Here is a 15,921-nt window from a genome sequence, read left to right on the forward strand (position 1 = left end):
ATACAAATGTAACTACGTACAGGAGAAATATACAAATGTAACTACGAACAGGTGAGATATACAAATGTAACTACGAACAGGAGAGATATACAAAGGTAACTACGTGCAGGAGAGATATACAAATGTAACTACGTACAGGAGAAATATACAAATGTAACTACGTACAAGAGAGAGATACCAATGTAACTACGTACAGGAGAAATATACAAATGTAACTACGTACAGGAGAGATATACAAATGTAACTACGAACAGGAGAGATATACCAATGTAACTACGAACAGGAGAGATATACAAATGTAACTACGTGCAGGAGGTTTACACTCATGTCAATCTATACAACGTGATGGCGTCACAAAGGACATAACGGAGAGAGAATTATCACAACTACTTCTTGCTGTATCGGTTACTTCTGATCAGTTTTTCGCGTAATCAATGAGGAATTACAGGAATTTAATCACGATAAACAATTCCAAGTGTCAAGGCGGCTCCTTTTGATGAATTGTAGCAGGCAGCTCAGCCGTGATATTAACAAGATCGGTATCGGCTCTATTCGTTGATTAACTCCAGATACTACTTCTAATGCCGTCTTATTAAAAATGATTCTAGTATCATACACGTGGTTCTCGCTAGGGAAACGAGTTTATAGATAAAGTGTTGAGATAAACACACATCTGCAGGTAAATTAATTTATTATATAAACCACTTGAGGAAAACTTCCCCTCTTTTCACAAACTTAAAAACGCTATCATTGGTCTTGACATATTAAAGTTCGGCAGTAACGTTTGATAGTGTCACCTCTTCAGACAGGCTTTGACAAACTATAGCGGTTCAATGATGAAAGATTCAAACGAATGATAATAAATAGATGACATAACGCAAACAGTTTGGGAGGTGAGTTTTGACCTCGTTGACCTTGTGCTGATTTTAACCACATCTGCCCCGTAAGCAAGAGCTTTCAAAGGTATCACATTCCGTGCCTGGGTCACTGGATATATTAATTTTATGAATAAACTATTCTTTTTGCTTTCAACCTCACTTGAACGGCGCGGCTACGTATTCAATTATACTGGCGTTATCATCCAATCATTTCTATCTGAGGGGGCGTGGAAGCATTGTGCTCGCTGACACGCCCCCTCGTTTTTATCTATACCTATCTCTACATGCGGTCTCTGGCTTTACTTGCACAGCAAAGATATTGACTCCAAGCTTCATTAACATCGGCAAATATAATTCAATCACTGAAGAACATAATTCACTGGTTAATGAGGTACATCTGTAGTCACCGCCTACCGGCCAATATATCCGCATCCAAACTCATTGTGTCACCCATGTATATGTTCAGTGCCACTTTTGTCACCCATGTGTATGTAAAGTACAACTTCTGTTACCCATGTGTATGAAGTTGTACTGTACTGTTCCGTTATATTAAGATAGGATTTTCTGTTACAGTAAGATAGGATTTTCCTTTAGATTAAGATAGGATTTTCCTTTAGATTAAGATAGGATTTTCCGTTACAGTAACATAGGATTTTCCGTTATATTAAGATAGGATTTTCTGTTACAGTAAGATAGGATTTTCCTTTACAGTAAGATAGAACTTTCCGTAACAGTAAGATAGGATTTTCCGTTATATTAAGATAGGATTTTCCGTTACAGTAAGATAGGATTTTCCTTTAGATTAAGATAGGATTTTCCGTTACAGTCAGATAGGATTTTCCTTTACAATGAGATTGGATTTTCCGATACAGTAAGATAGGATTTTCCTTTAGATTAAGATAGGATTTTCCGTTACAGTAAGATAGGATTTTCCTTTACAGTAAGATAGGATTTTCCGTTAGTTGAGATAGGATTTTCTGTAACAGTAAGATAGGATTTTCCTTTAGATTAAGATAGGATTTTCTGTAACAGTAAGATAGGACTTTCCGTTACACTAAGATAGGATTTTCCGTTACATTGAGATAGGATTTTCTGTTACAGTAAGATAAGATTTTCCTTTAGATAAAGATAGGACTTTCCGTTACAGTAAGATAGGATTTTCCGTTACAGTAATATAGGACTTTCCGTTACAGTAAGATAGGATTTTCCGTTACCAGACAATACAGTGTGTTATAACGCACTTTTCAGTAATATCAAGTAGATGTTGGACATAATATTTCCTAAACAGTATTTAACGTTCTCTGGCCTCAACCGAAACCTTATTGAATTGCAGACATTCGATGTTGGTTATCAACGGTTTGTGAGGCAATTAGAAGTAAACACCAAACCCATTACATGTCTGGCTGGGACCACTCCCACGCAACTACTCCCTGTTATCACCCCCAGCCGTCCCACAGTCGTGTTTAACACGCACGTTTTATAAAATGATTTTTGGATGTTACAAGTGTGAATAGACAGAGCAATAACGCAGTACCTTGAGCTAGTATCATAGAACTCACAGCACAACATACACAAACCATTGGCTGAAGCTATCTATATCAATGTAGGGAGCATGAAACCTACCATTCTGGGAGGAACTGAGCCATTTGTCCAGAGGGTTTTAGATAAAGCAGACGTGTATGGTAGAAATAAATGGAGGTCAGTTAGAATGAGCACAAATGAAAAGGTCTGTGATATAAAAATCACTATAATACATCTTAGGTAAACTCATTACAACACAGGTAAAATCAGAACATCTTAGGTAATATCAAAACATCTTAGGTAATATCAACACATAATAACTAAAATAAAAAATCATAACATCTTAAGTAAAATCAATACATATTAGGTAAAATAAAATACAACACAGTTGAAATCAGTACGTCCTAGATAAAATCAGTACATCACAGGTAAAATATGTACATCTTAGGTATTTTTAATACACCAGAGGTAAAATAGATACACTTTAGGTAATATCAACACATCACAGGTAAATTCAACACACCTTAGGTAATATGTGATGTAACCTTGGGTTGTACTTGTTTTTTTATGACATTATGCATTTATACCTATTTGTGTGATGTTTAATCATGTATTTTTACCTATGGGTTGCGACATTATGACCTGCATCGTAAATATGTAATTAGATAACTCATTATTTACGATGCAGCACACACTTACAATGTGATAACTCATTAATTAGAGTGAAGCACACACCTACAATGTGATAACACATTAATTAGAGTGAAGCACACACCTACTTACGATGCAGCACACACTTACAATGTGATAGCTCATTAATTAGAGTGAAGCACACAACTACAATGTGATAACTCATTAATAAGCGTGACGCACACACCTACAATGTGATAACACATTAATAAGAGTGAAGCAAACGCCTAAAATGTGATAACTCATTAATAGGCGTGAAGCAAACACCTAAAATGTGATAAATCATTAATAGGAGTGAAGCAAACACCTACGATGTGATAACTCATTAATTAGAGTGAAGCAAACACCTACAATGTGATAACACATTAATTAGAGTGAAGCACACATCTACAATGTGATAACACATTAATAAGAGTGTAGCAAACACCTAAAATGTGATAACTCATTAATATGAGTGAAGCAAAGACCTACCATGTGATAACTCATTAATTAGAGTTAAGCACACACCTACAATGTGATAACACATTAATTAGAGTGAAGCACACATCTACAATGTGATAACACATTAATAAGAGTGAAGCAAACGCCTAAAATGTGATAACTCATTAATATGAGTGAAGCAAAGACCTACCATGTGATAACTCATTAATTAGAGTGAAGCACACACCTACTTACGATGCAGCACACACTTACAATGTGATAGCTCATTAATTAGAGTGAAGCACACATCTACAATGTGATAACACATTAATTAGAGTGAAGCACACATCTACAATGTGATAACACATTAATAGGAGTGAAGCACACACCTACAATGTCATAACACATTAATAAGAGTGAAGTAAACACCTAAAATGTGATAACTCATTAATTAGAGTGAAGCAAACACCTACAATGTGATAACACATTAATTAGAGTGAAGCACACACCTACAAAGTGATAACTCATTAATAAGAGTGAAACACACACCTACAATGTGTTAACTCATTAATAAGAGTGAAGCAAACACCTACGATGTGATAACTCATTAATTAGAGTGAAGCAAACACCTACAATGTGATAACACATTAATAGGAGTGAAGCACACACCTACAATGTCATAACACATTAATAAGAGTGAAGCAAACGCCTAAAATGTGATAACTCATTAATTAGAGTGAAGCACACATCTACAATGTGATAACACATTAATTAGAGTGAAGCACACACCTACTTACGATGCAGCACACACTTACAATGTGATAGCTCATTAATTAGAGTGAAGCACACAACTACAATGTGATAACTCATTAATAAGAGGGAAACACACACCTACAATGTGATAACTCATTATTAATAGGGAAGCAAACACCTAAAATGTGATAAATCATTAATAGGAGTGAAGCAAACACCTACGAGGTGATAACTCATTAATTAGAGTGAAGCAAACACCTACAATGTGATAACACATTAATAAGAGTGAAGTAAACACCTAAAATGTGATAACTCATTAATAGGAGTGAAGCAAACACCTACCATGTGATAACTCATTAATTAGAGTGAAGCACACACCTACAATGTGATAACTCATTAATAAGAGTGAAGCAAACACCTACGATGTGATAACTCATTAATTAGAGTGAAGCACACACCTACAATGTGATAACTCATTAATAAGAGTGAAGCACACACCTACAATGTGATTAACTCATTATTTACAATGCAGCACACACCTTCAATGTGATAACTCATCATTAAGAGTGATCCAGACTATCATATATTATTTTGTCTAATGGGGTGCTCACGCTTTTGGTATACTTACAAAGCATGCGTCCATATGGTTTTCATTGACAAATGTGTGTTAAACAGATTTTCCCTACTCTGCTGAGCTCACTGATAAAAATACCAGTTTAGAAATCAGAATCTGATATTCACAAACAAATTTGAATTAATGATATGTCGTATTTAATAATAATTACTGCAAACCGGCCTGGAAATCTGTTTCAGTTTTGAATAAAGACCTAATGCTCATAAGCACTAAGCTCTGTATATATTGAAGACAGACTGTTCTATTTCTGAATTAGGTTCTTCATCTACACATGCTCTCATGTGTTAGAAATTCCTCATACTCGAATGAAGTTAAAAGTGTGACCTATATAATTTTGAAGCTATTTGAGAAGGCATGAAGAAGCGTTGTGATCTAGAGAATTACCGTTTACTCAGCGCTAGTTCATTAACATTGTACACGGGTAAATCCGATGGATCCATAACAGCTTACTATGTATTGGTTAACAAGGTGTCTTCTATCGTTTGCGTGGTTCTAATTTAGGCTTACCTTTTGCTACTAAAAGTGGTCGTTTTTTCAACACTCGGTATATAGTTACCACGAACTTAAAACACAGCGGTGAAATAGTGGTATTATGGTTAGGTCTATTAGACGTATTGATAGCCTAGTAGATATAAGTACTGGGTAATTACCACGCTCCAGCACACCGCTCACTTCGGCACTCATGTCGCCATCTGAGATAAAACCTCTTTTTATGGTTGAGCATTGTAGGACATGCGATGTTGGGAAACAGATAGAGCATTTTATTTGTTTGACTCTATTTTCCAACAAACATAAAATCATTTTTTTTAAAGTTGGCACAACTCTAATGGTGCATTGAGATTTTGCGATTGCGACGCGTCGAGTATACGTTTCGGGTAGGGCGGTGTGATCTGTATCAGACGTATTGACAGTATCGGTGCTTGTATCAGTGTTCCGCAGACCATGGAGGGTCCCTCTCCACACTATACAGTCGCATACAGCCACGGCTTTACATCGGCTAACATACCTACCTAACTAGTGTCTAGAAAAATAGTGTTATTGGGCCTATTGTCTAATGTTGTTGTACTTAATGACAGTACATAAAGTTATAAGTGAACAACCAGGATACTTACTGTCCCAACACATTATCTTACATCATCACCTCCCACACCGTAGTACAGTTACTCATTCATTCAAACTCATGTTAGAACGTTGGACTTCTCCAAAATGTACACCATCATTCCTCATGCTCAACTCAAATAGGATTTTTTTTAAATATCAAACTGAAACTTTTGTTCGGTAATAATTGTTTTTGCATCGTTTCTTGTCGGTCTGTCTTGGTGTCCCCATGAAGATGATGCATGATACAAGACTACTAAGGACACTATGATATACCGATCCTTATTCCTCGAAGTAAATAGTTTGCCCTGTTAATACAGACTCTGTACCTAATTCCCTCCTGCACGACTCCTAAAACATAACAGTAGAGAGCTAGAAATGTTATCCATAGGCAAACTAAAACCTCCGGGGTGATAGCTGCCACCCACAATGCCTCATTTTCTCGATGTGATTTTAACTTTTGAAGGGTATCCGAAGTAAACTAATGCTGTAATTATTTGATGTCAATTCGTACTCCATTAAATTACGCTAATTGAATATGAAGGAAAGAGTCATTTTTTTGTAAGATAACTGTACAAATGAATAGAAGTTAAAAGGAATCGAACTTTAAATTAAAATTATTGTGAAGTTCACATCGTCAACTTCAAAATTTGTCATTTAGTTACTGCAGGATACTAATGGACATCTCAAAACGAAACTACGAAAAAATCTATTGTGTATTCGCAAATTATTAAGAAATTTACAATTTTGTACAATCTAGAAGATAGATAAGCACAACAGAGTGGGGAAGTATGTTTGGAAAGATCGTAGTAACGATGAACTGTTTCTTATTTAATATAGTATAGTATCTTTTTATATATTTGAAAATATAAGTAGTCTTATTTACATTTCTGTTTATGGATATGAAATTTCTTGTTTTTATTAGAGGGCGCATTTTTGTCATTTGGATATTTAAATTTGAAGAACTTTGAGGGAAAGAAACTAATGGTTACTGTCATTGTGGCATATTGGGTAACTGATTGTTATGAATATCCTCTTTGGATAACTTTGATCCTCAAAATTATATTCTTAATGAATTTGCGATGTCAGACAGGTAGGAGGAGGCGTATATATTTAATATTTATAAATATAAGTATATGTTGGCCGTCTACTTTGAATTTTTTCTCACCCAATGTCATCTTATATTTTGCATGTAATGTTCCCCTAAGTAGTACAGCTATTAGTTTCGCAGTTTCCAAAATTAATTTTAAACCGGTTTGGAGTTGCTGTGAGAGTGAGAAGTTAACCCATATAACACCCAAATAATATATTCAAATAGCGGCCTGATGGAGGAAGTTAATGTGATAAGAAATATTCTGTAAATTCTATCATTAAGTTTTTGGTAAGAAACAATGTATCATTAACATTGATGGAGGCTTCTTTTTCCTATTAACAGTTGCTTAGTTACTTAAAGCTACCAATATGTTAAGATATTATTGGCTACACACCGAATAGTGTTTCACACGATACTATAAAAAAGGACATAATTGTAGACATACGGAACAATTACACAAGTGATACATACACAGTTCACAGTTTAATATAGGTGGACATTATACCACCGGAACACACAAAGAACATCCCCTACAGATTAGATCAATTAGCACGTGTACAATAAAAGTTCGCGATACTGGCGTGGTACTTCTTCTCTTCATAATCAGAACGTTACACGGCCGTGGAAAATTCCTGAATTCCTTTTCCGTGAAAATTGTCATGTAGTCAGCACTTGTTTTGGCCTATCGACACGCAAATATGTCTGTTTATTGAACATTTTCGACAACAAATCATTTTAAAATATTATTGGAGTTTCCAATTCCCTTACCATGTTAGCAATAAAAGCTATTTGAGCTTTAAGTGCACCAATAAAGACGAAATATGCCAGCGATGTTGGCACAAGCGAGGTTTATGTGTCGGCGGCCAACTTCCAGGGGGGGGGGGGGGGGGGGGGGGGGGGGAGGGACGAGTGAGATGTCCGTAACGGTATCCGATCTCCTCAATACAATAAAGTAACATGCAATAAGATGTATTAGCGAACAGTAATCGGTATGTTCTAACGCGAAAATGGAAACAGAAATACGTAAGGTATCGATGCTGCCTCACAGGATAGAATTCGCTTGGCTAATACAGGGCTGAACTCAGTAGGGATACGATACAGCTAATTCAAAGGGAAAGTTTCGTAAATTTCATAGCTTACCTTTATTGGATATTCCATATCGAAATTATTGAGAAATTATTCAGCATGCGATTTGGGTATACCAAGTCATGCTTTGATATCATCAATTTAATGTTTATTCGTGTAATTATCAATGCAAGTTTCTAATCATTTACATAAAGCTAATCATCAACTATTTCTCGGCGAGATCCTCATTTAACCTAGGTTTACACTTCGTGGTAGGTTTCCTTCGTTAATGGAAATAGATGTAAATACATGAACAGCTTAGTCGTCATATATTTTACTCCCGTTTTTTTGTGACATTCCTGTTGTGGTTAAGTTGAATGTATCACCTGATACCTAAGGTTTCGTTAGTGTGTTTATTCTACTCTTATCTCTGTGGTATTAGTGGGCCATACTCTTCACATAATTGGGTATGAAAAAAAATTAAGTGAGTTTCAATATGAGCAAATTCTTGTCGCACGTGGATCATGTCCGTCAAGTTAGCTGAAATGATAATATAAATGCTTGTGTGGTTTTGTACCAGGTAAAATTGCCCATTCATTTAACACATTCAGCTAGATCAGGCGGAAAATATCCGATTAGTATGCAAAAAGAAATATCAGAAAGCCTTGCGTAATTTTAAGGGGGACATTGGCAGTTGTGTTAAGCATGGGTAGGAGTGTGAAGGGTCCATCTCACAGGTGTGTTGATAAAAAGCGTAAGTTGTTGATACACCCTTTAACGCTGTGACATCGGTACACAAAGCCGACTAATGCCTCGATGTATACCCCTAAGTAAGCCACCTCCTACCTTTCTATTCAATTTCCATTGCAAATATGAAGTGTACCTGGTCTTTTCAATCGACGTGTCGACATTCGCACCTGAGATTCAACAGGTGTTCATGTTTTGATCCTATATTGTGGGAAAGAAGAAATAGTATTATACCTATATACATCAGGTTGTAACTGGAACTCTCCGATTTGTGGTCAACAACAACAAACACAATACCCATGGAAGGTGGCTTACATGTACATAAACACATTATTTTAACTATTAGTTTTAGGAGTTATACACACATATCTGATTCTAAGCAATTGTTTCCTTTAAGAATTGAAATCATTTTGAATCAAGGTGTTGATCTCCAGATTCGTTTAGACCGTGGTCAGTGGAATGGTTTGCTTACGTTTGTGGGTAGGATGCAACGGCACTAGCACAAGGCCGTGACTATCCGGTACTTAGTAAACAATCACTTTGTAAACAAGCTATATTATCAATGAAACCTGTTAAATTGAATGTCCGGTGATTGTAGTTACACAGCTTTGTCATGATCCTCATCATAGTAGCTTGTTCATAGTGAAGGTCGAGACAAAGCAGTCTTATAGTGTGTTCTCCATCACATGGAGAAATCATATGACTTGATTCAAAATCATATCTGAATTGTTCAAATCAATGTAATATTTGGTTTTGTTTGATCTCTGGTCAGAATGTATTGAAATCAGCAACGGACACAAATCATAAAGAAATGTAATGAAAACAAACCAAAAATCACATGATCTTGTAACTGTTATCTTAACTCTTCTTTCTATTTTTATTTCAGAATGGCGCCAACAGATGCATTTCTACTATAACGTATCGTACCTATCAGAGGGAGAGAAATTATTAGCCGCTGAATTCCATATATTTAAATTAAACCCTAGACCATCATCAGAAGGGGAACAGATGCCCTCTCATGTGATTGAGGTGCGTAAACAACTAAATACATAGTTCCGTCAATGTTGGGCAACACCAGCGCAACGATGACGTCACTAAAATCTTTCCATAAACAATGATGCGCTATATATCACTAACATTGTGTCCTGTATGTCGGTTTAGGAATGAATCTGCACTCGATGGTCCCCTGAATGCTACTTGACGATAAAAACTGATTTTAACATGAAATCTCCCTACAATCACTCTTTTGATGTTAGGTAATTAACATGTGATCAGATAGAAGCAATTATAATCCTAGATAATGGATGATAGGATTGCCCTATAGATGTAGCTTACACACAAACAATATCATTTACTCTATAATAGTTTATGTCGACATAAAAAAAAACACAGCAACACTAACTATTTGTAGCACTAACAAGTTATAACTGCTTATGAAAAGTATTAAAGAGGCTTGTTGTGTATTTGAGTTGTATGTCTGTGTACGCTGTCGTGTGTTTAGTGTGTCGACTGATAGTCATCACTAGCGATTTTATCACACTTCACATAATTCATTATTAAGTATGGCAGCATGTCAGTCTGGTTCCAATTCCTCAAAACGCGTCGTCTCAAATAAACTCAAAACAATATGTTTCTCTAGATCCCTTCTTTAACAGCGATTTAATGTATCATTCTGGGCTTGTCCCTGCAAGGAATTTCAGGATGTCATTAATGTCTTTAAAAAGAGTTTTTTTTATAAAAGACCCTGAACTATGTTGATAACAAGCAATTTTGAACGGAATCAATTTTAAAGATTACATACTCCTGAATTAACATTGCAATAATAACTGCATGTTTATTATGAAGTTCATAAACATTTCACGATATCTGGAAATTATTAACAACTATAGATAAATTGTGAACCGTTATATCATAGTCAATACAAAGCTGAAATTTAAAACATAGATGTTAAAGTCGTTGTTACGTACCTGGATGGTAAAACATTATTTTACTGATAGCCAATATTAGGTGACTTTAGCAAGTCACAACGACGGCAATGATTTTTGTTATATATTCTTACTACATATTGCAATGGTCTTTTGTATTGCAGATTAAGGTATACCAAGTGTTGGACCCAGAAAATATTAATTCCCCACATGGATTAAAATTGTTGGATGCTAAACGGACTAGTGCACATCTTCACGGATGGTTTGTGTTCCAAGTAAAACATGCGGTCAATGAATGGATTAACGGATCGGCTGTAAATTATGGTGAGTTCCAAGTCTGTGCTACTGCAAACAGATTACACTGAGTGCTATAGGGATGTCCAAGTCTGTGCTCCTGCAAACAGATTACACTGAGTTCTATAGGGATGACCAAGTCTGTGCTACTGCAAACATATTTCACGGAGTCCTATAGGGATGTCCGAGTCTGTGCTAATGCAAACAGATTACACTGAGTTCTATAGGGATGACCAAGTCTCTGCTACTGCAAACAGATTTCACTGAGTCCTATAGTGATGTCCGAGTCTGTGCTACTGCAAACAGATTCCACTGAGTTCTATAGGGATGACCAAGTCTGTGCTACTGCAAACAGATTTCACTGAGTCCTATAGGGATGTCCGAGTCTGTGCTACTGCAAACAGATTACACTGAGTTCTATAGGGATGTCCAAGTTTGTGCTACTGCAAACAGATTACACTGAGATCTATAGGGATGACCAAGTCTGTGCTACTGAAAACAGATTACACTGAGTTATATAGGGAGGTCCAAGTCTGTGCTACTGCAAACAGATAACACTGAGTTCTATATAGGGATGACCAAGTCTGTGCCACTGCAATCAGATTACACTGAGTTCTATAGGGATGTCCAAGTCTGTTCTACTGCAAACAGATTGCACTGAGTTCTATAGGGATGTCCAAGTCTGTTCTACTGCAAACAGATTGCACTGAGTTCTATAGGGATGTCCAAGTCTGTTCTACTGCAAACAGATTGCACTGAGTTCTATAGGGATGTCCAAGTCTGTTCTACTGCAAACAGATTGCACTGAGTTCTATAGGGATGTCCAAGTCTGTTCTACTGCAAACAGGTTACACTGAGTTCTACAGGGATGACCAAGTCTGTGCTACTGCAAACATATTACACTGAGTTCTATAGGGATGTCCAAGTCTGTTCTACTGCAAACAGGTTACACTGAGTTCTACAGGGATGACCAAGTCTGTGCTACTGCAAACATATTACACTGAGTTCTATAGGGATGTCCAAGTCTGTTCTACTGCAAACAGATTGCACTGAGTTCTATAGGGATGTCCAAGTCTGTTCTACTGCAAACAGGTTACACTGAGTTCTATAGGGATGACCAAGTCTGCGCTACTGCAAACAGATTACACTGAGTTATATAGGGAGGTCCAAGTCTGTGCTACTGCAACTAGATTACACTGAGTTCTATAGGGATGTCCAAGTTTGTGCTACTGCAAACAGATCACACTGAGTTCTATAGGGATGACCAAGTCTATGCTACTGCAAACAGATTACACTGAGTGCTATAGGGATTTCCAAGTATGTGCTACTGCAAACAGATTACACTGAGTGCTATAGGGATTTCCAAGTCTGTGCTACTGCAAACAGATTACGCTGAGTTCTATATAGGGATGACCAAGTCTGTGCTACTGAAAACAGATTACACTGAGTTATATAGGGATGACCAAGCCTGTGCTACTGCAAACAGATTACACTGAGATCTATAGGGATGACCAAGTCTGTGCTACTGCAAACATATTTCACGGAGTCCTATAGGGATGTCCGAGTCTGTGCTAATGCAAACAGATTACACTGAGTTCTATAGTGATGACCAAGTCTGTGCTACTGCAAACATATTACACTGAGTTCTATAGGGATGTCCAAGTCTGTTCTACTGCAAACAGATTTCACTGAGTCCTATAGGGATGTCCGAGTCTGTGCTAATGCAAACAGATTACACTGAGTTCTATAGGCATGACCAAGTCTGTGCTACTGCGAACAGATTACACTGAGTTCTATGGGGATGACCAAGTCTGTGCTACTGCAAACATATTACACTGAGTTCTATAGGGATGTCCAAGTTTGTGCTACTGCAAACAGATCACACTGAGTTCTATAGGGATGACCAAGTCTATGCTACTGCAAACAGATTACACTGAGTGCTATAGGGATTTCCAAGTATGTGCTACTGCAAACAGATTACACTGAGATCTATAGGGATGACCAAGTCTGTGCTACTGAAAACAGATTACACTGAGTTATATAGGGATGTCCAAGTCTGTGCTGCTGCAAACAGATTTCACTGAGTCCTATAGGGATGTCCGAGTCTGTGCTAATGCAAACAGATTACACTGAGTTCTATAGGGATGTCCAAGTCTGTGTTACTGCAAACAGATTACACTGCATTCCTTACTGTATCAAAGACATATATCAAATCTGAAATATTTACTCACAATCTGTATCAGAAGCTGACGTGAATAACAGTGCATGCTAATCGTATTTAAACCATGAGTGGACCATTTGTTTTGTAAATAAGATTCTATTTCAAGACTACCACACTAACGGGCTCCATTTAGGGAGAATATCGACACATATTTTTTTTCTAGTAATTGAGTTACTTATGTATAAGATTGAGATCGTGAACCGGTCCCGAGCCGTACATGTGGGTACACGATTCCTGTAAGGAGCTCCGTGTGTTATTCGTTACTACTTGATTAAAGATTAAGTACCAAGAAAATGAATGATATTAAAACATAGAGTTATCTTTCACCGGAAATCTTTGAACGGAAGTTGTGTAATTGGTCGCTATGGTACGGTTCATGGTTTCTATGCGCATGGGTGAAAACCCAACCTGCACATCGATGGGCGGAGAGTGGGGACTGGTTAACGTACCAAGCGAACAGAGATTAGTCGGTCTACAGCAGAAAATTGTCAGATTAAAACATAGCAAGAATAAATTGTTTTTGGAACCAAACACACTTCATCTAAATGCGTTACGGGAACCGTGGGGCTAGTGCCGTGCTAGTGTTAAAACGTGTCAGATAAGTAGGAGGTAACCTCTAACCTAGAGACGTGCCGCAAAATGACGCCAAATCGTAAACACGATACTCTCCCTCAACAAAATAGATATATGACTGCATTGACACTATTAATACGATTACCGATTTAATGAAAATCAAAACAAAAGTCAGCCCATCAATATAGTTTTACGAACGACATGAATGTATGGGTTTTACTGATCAAACTTTGCTGTACCAATCTCCGGCAAACGGTAGTTGGACTAAAGACAGTGATACAGCGTATCCTAATGGAATTCGATTTACATATTAACTTCTTCTTTATTGAAGTGTATTGTAGGTTCTCATAAACGCCATTAGTTGGAATGTAATGCATGCATTTTTACTGGTGGTGCAATAGCTTTGCGCAGCATAAATACTCCACCTTATGGACCTTGTAGAAGGCTGGGCAGTCCCCCTCGGAGTGCCGTCACACACCTGGGAGAGCCAAACCTGGTCCTCATTGTGCCTAAATTGTTTATAGAAAAATAATTTCAAGTGGATTTGATTCTGCCAAAGTAATGCAGTTTCATCTTAAACGCATGCTTTATAATAAGAACGACGAAGCCTTTCGCTGGTTTGAATTTTAAGAAGTGCTTGCTTTTGTGTACATAGGGAACCCACTGTGCTACTTGACAAATTGACATTTCGACAATGCACGGGACAAGGCTTTTGACAAAATACCGGTTTAGAAGCCTGATTCCATGGAAGTTTAATTAACTAAAATGACAAATGTGTGAGACTGAAGCGTTGTTGAGGTGTTCAGGGGTTACACAATGAAAGTCAGGGGAGGCTCGCACACCTGACAAGGAACCGTACACCTGGGGGTGGGGGATCATTTCCTTGACACTACACCAAACTCGGCGAGGTTCTTGTGTATCTGTATAGACATTATCGTTGTGTTAGTAGTGTCTGATTGACTATACACATATCAGGATAATATTAGTTAATCCCTTTTATAAATAAAATAATACGTTTTCGCATATTTCACCGGTTATAATAAAAAATATATAATTTTTGAAAATGTTTGAATCCAATATCATTTTAAATACATTCATGCCTGTATAAGTATATCTGATTTTGGTAATTGACTTAGAAAGCTGGATGGATACATTACTTAAATGTTTTAAAAAGAGTGTTCTACAATTTACATATTTTAAAAAACGGAGAATAATATGTATCAAGATTGATATGATATCGGTCCATTTTGAGGACTTTGTACCTAACATTTTATGTTTTAATATGTTTTCCAAATGATGCTTATAAGCAGTTTAAATCCCTGTTTGATATGATTTCAACTTTTTTATTGCCTGTATTGATTAGCAGTGGGACTGGACACATGAATATATTGCCGACGAAGGGGCTTTTTTCTAATTTAAGTCAACTCCCATTATATGAACAGATCATTATGGATGATTTATAATATATCATAGCCTATGTATCATAATCTATGTATCATAAATAAGCATGACAGGGGCGTGATAATAGCTATACAAATATATTTATAAACCACCCTTATTAAGCAAACAGTGCATTATGAAAGAATGACTGCAGGATTTCATAAATAAAGCATTAAATGATTTCCTGCTTTTAAATGTAAATAGGATTTTTTAATAAGAGTACCTAGAATTGGTATTACCGCGTTTTTTGTTACGTGTATTTGTAACGTTAATCCAGGGGAGGGGCCAACACTATAACAATAGAGATGTGTTACCGCGGTTTTTGTTATTTGTTAACGTTAATCTAGGGGAGGGGAGGGGCCAACACTATAACAATAGAGATGTGTTACTACGGTTTTTGTTATTTGTTAACGTTAATCTAGGGGAGGGGAGGGGCCAACACTATAACAATAGAGATGTGTTACTACGGTTTTTGTTATTTGTTAACGTTAATCTAGGGGAGGGGAGGGGCCAACACTATAACAATAGAGATGTGTTACTACGGTTTTTGTTATTTGTTAACGTTAATC

The 15,921-nt window shown here is 36.8% G+C and overlaps 1 protein-coding gene across 1 annotated transcript in view; it reads left to right on the forward strand.

Annotated features, from left to right (window-relative positions):
* LOC110454149 (bone morphogenetic protein 2-like) overlaps positions 1-15,921 on the forward strand; it is a 42,672-nt gene that overhangs the window by 16,668 nt on the left and 10,083 nt on the right. Inside the window, exons 2-3 of the mRNA XM_021503525.1 lie at positions 9,786-9,928; positions 10,989-11,148. Coding sequence (XP_021359200.1) covers positions 9,786-9,928; positions 10,989-11,148 — 303 coding nt within the window. The remainder of the gene's footprint in view (positions 1-9,785; positions 9,929-10,988; positions 11,149-15,921) is intronic.

Source organism: Mizuhopecten yessoensis, unplaced genomic scaffold (assembly GCF_002113885.1).
Source record: "Mizuhopecten yessoensis strain PY_sf001 unplaced genomic scaffold, ASM211388v2 scaffold7695, whole genome shotgun sequence".
NCBI classification, from domain to species: Eukaryota; Metazoa; Mollusca; class Bivalvia; order Pectinida; family Pectinidae; genus Mizuhopecten; species Mizuhopecten yessoensis.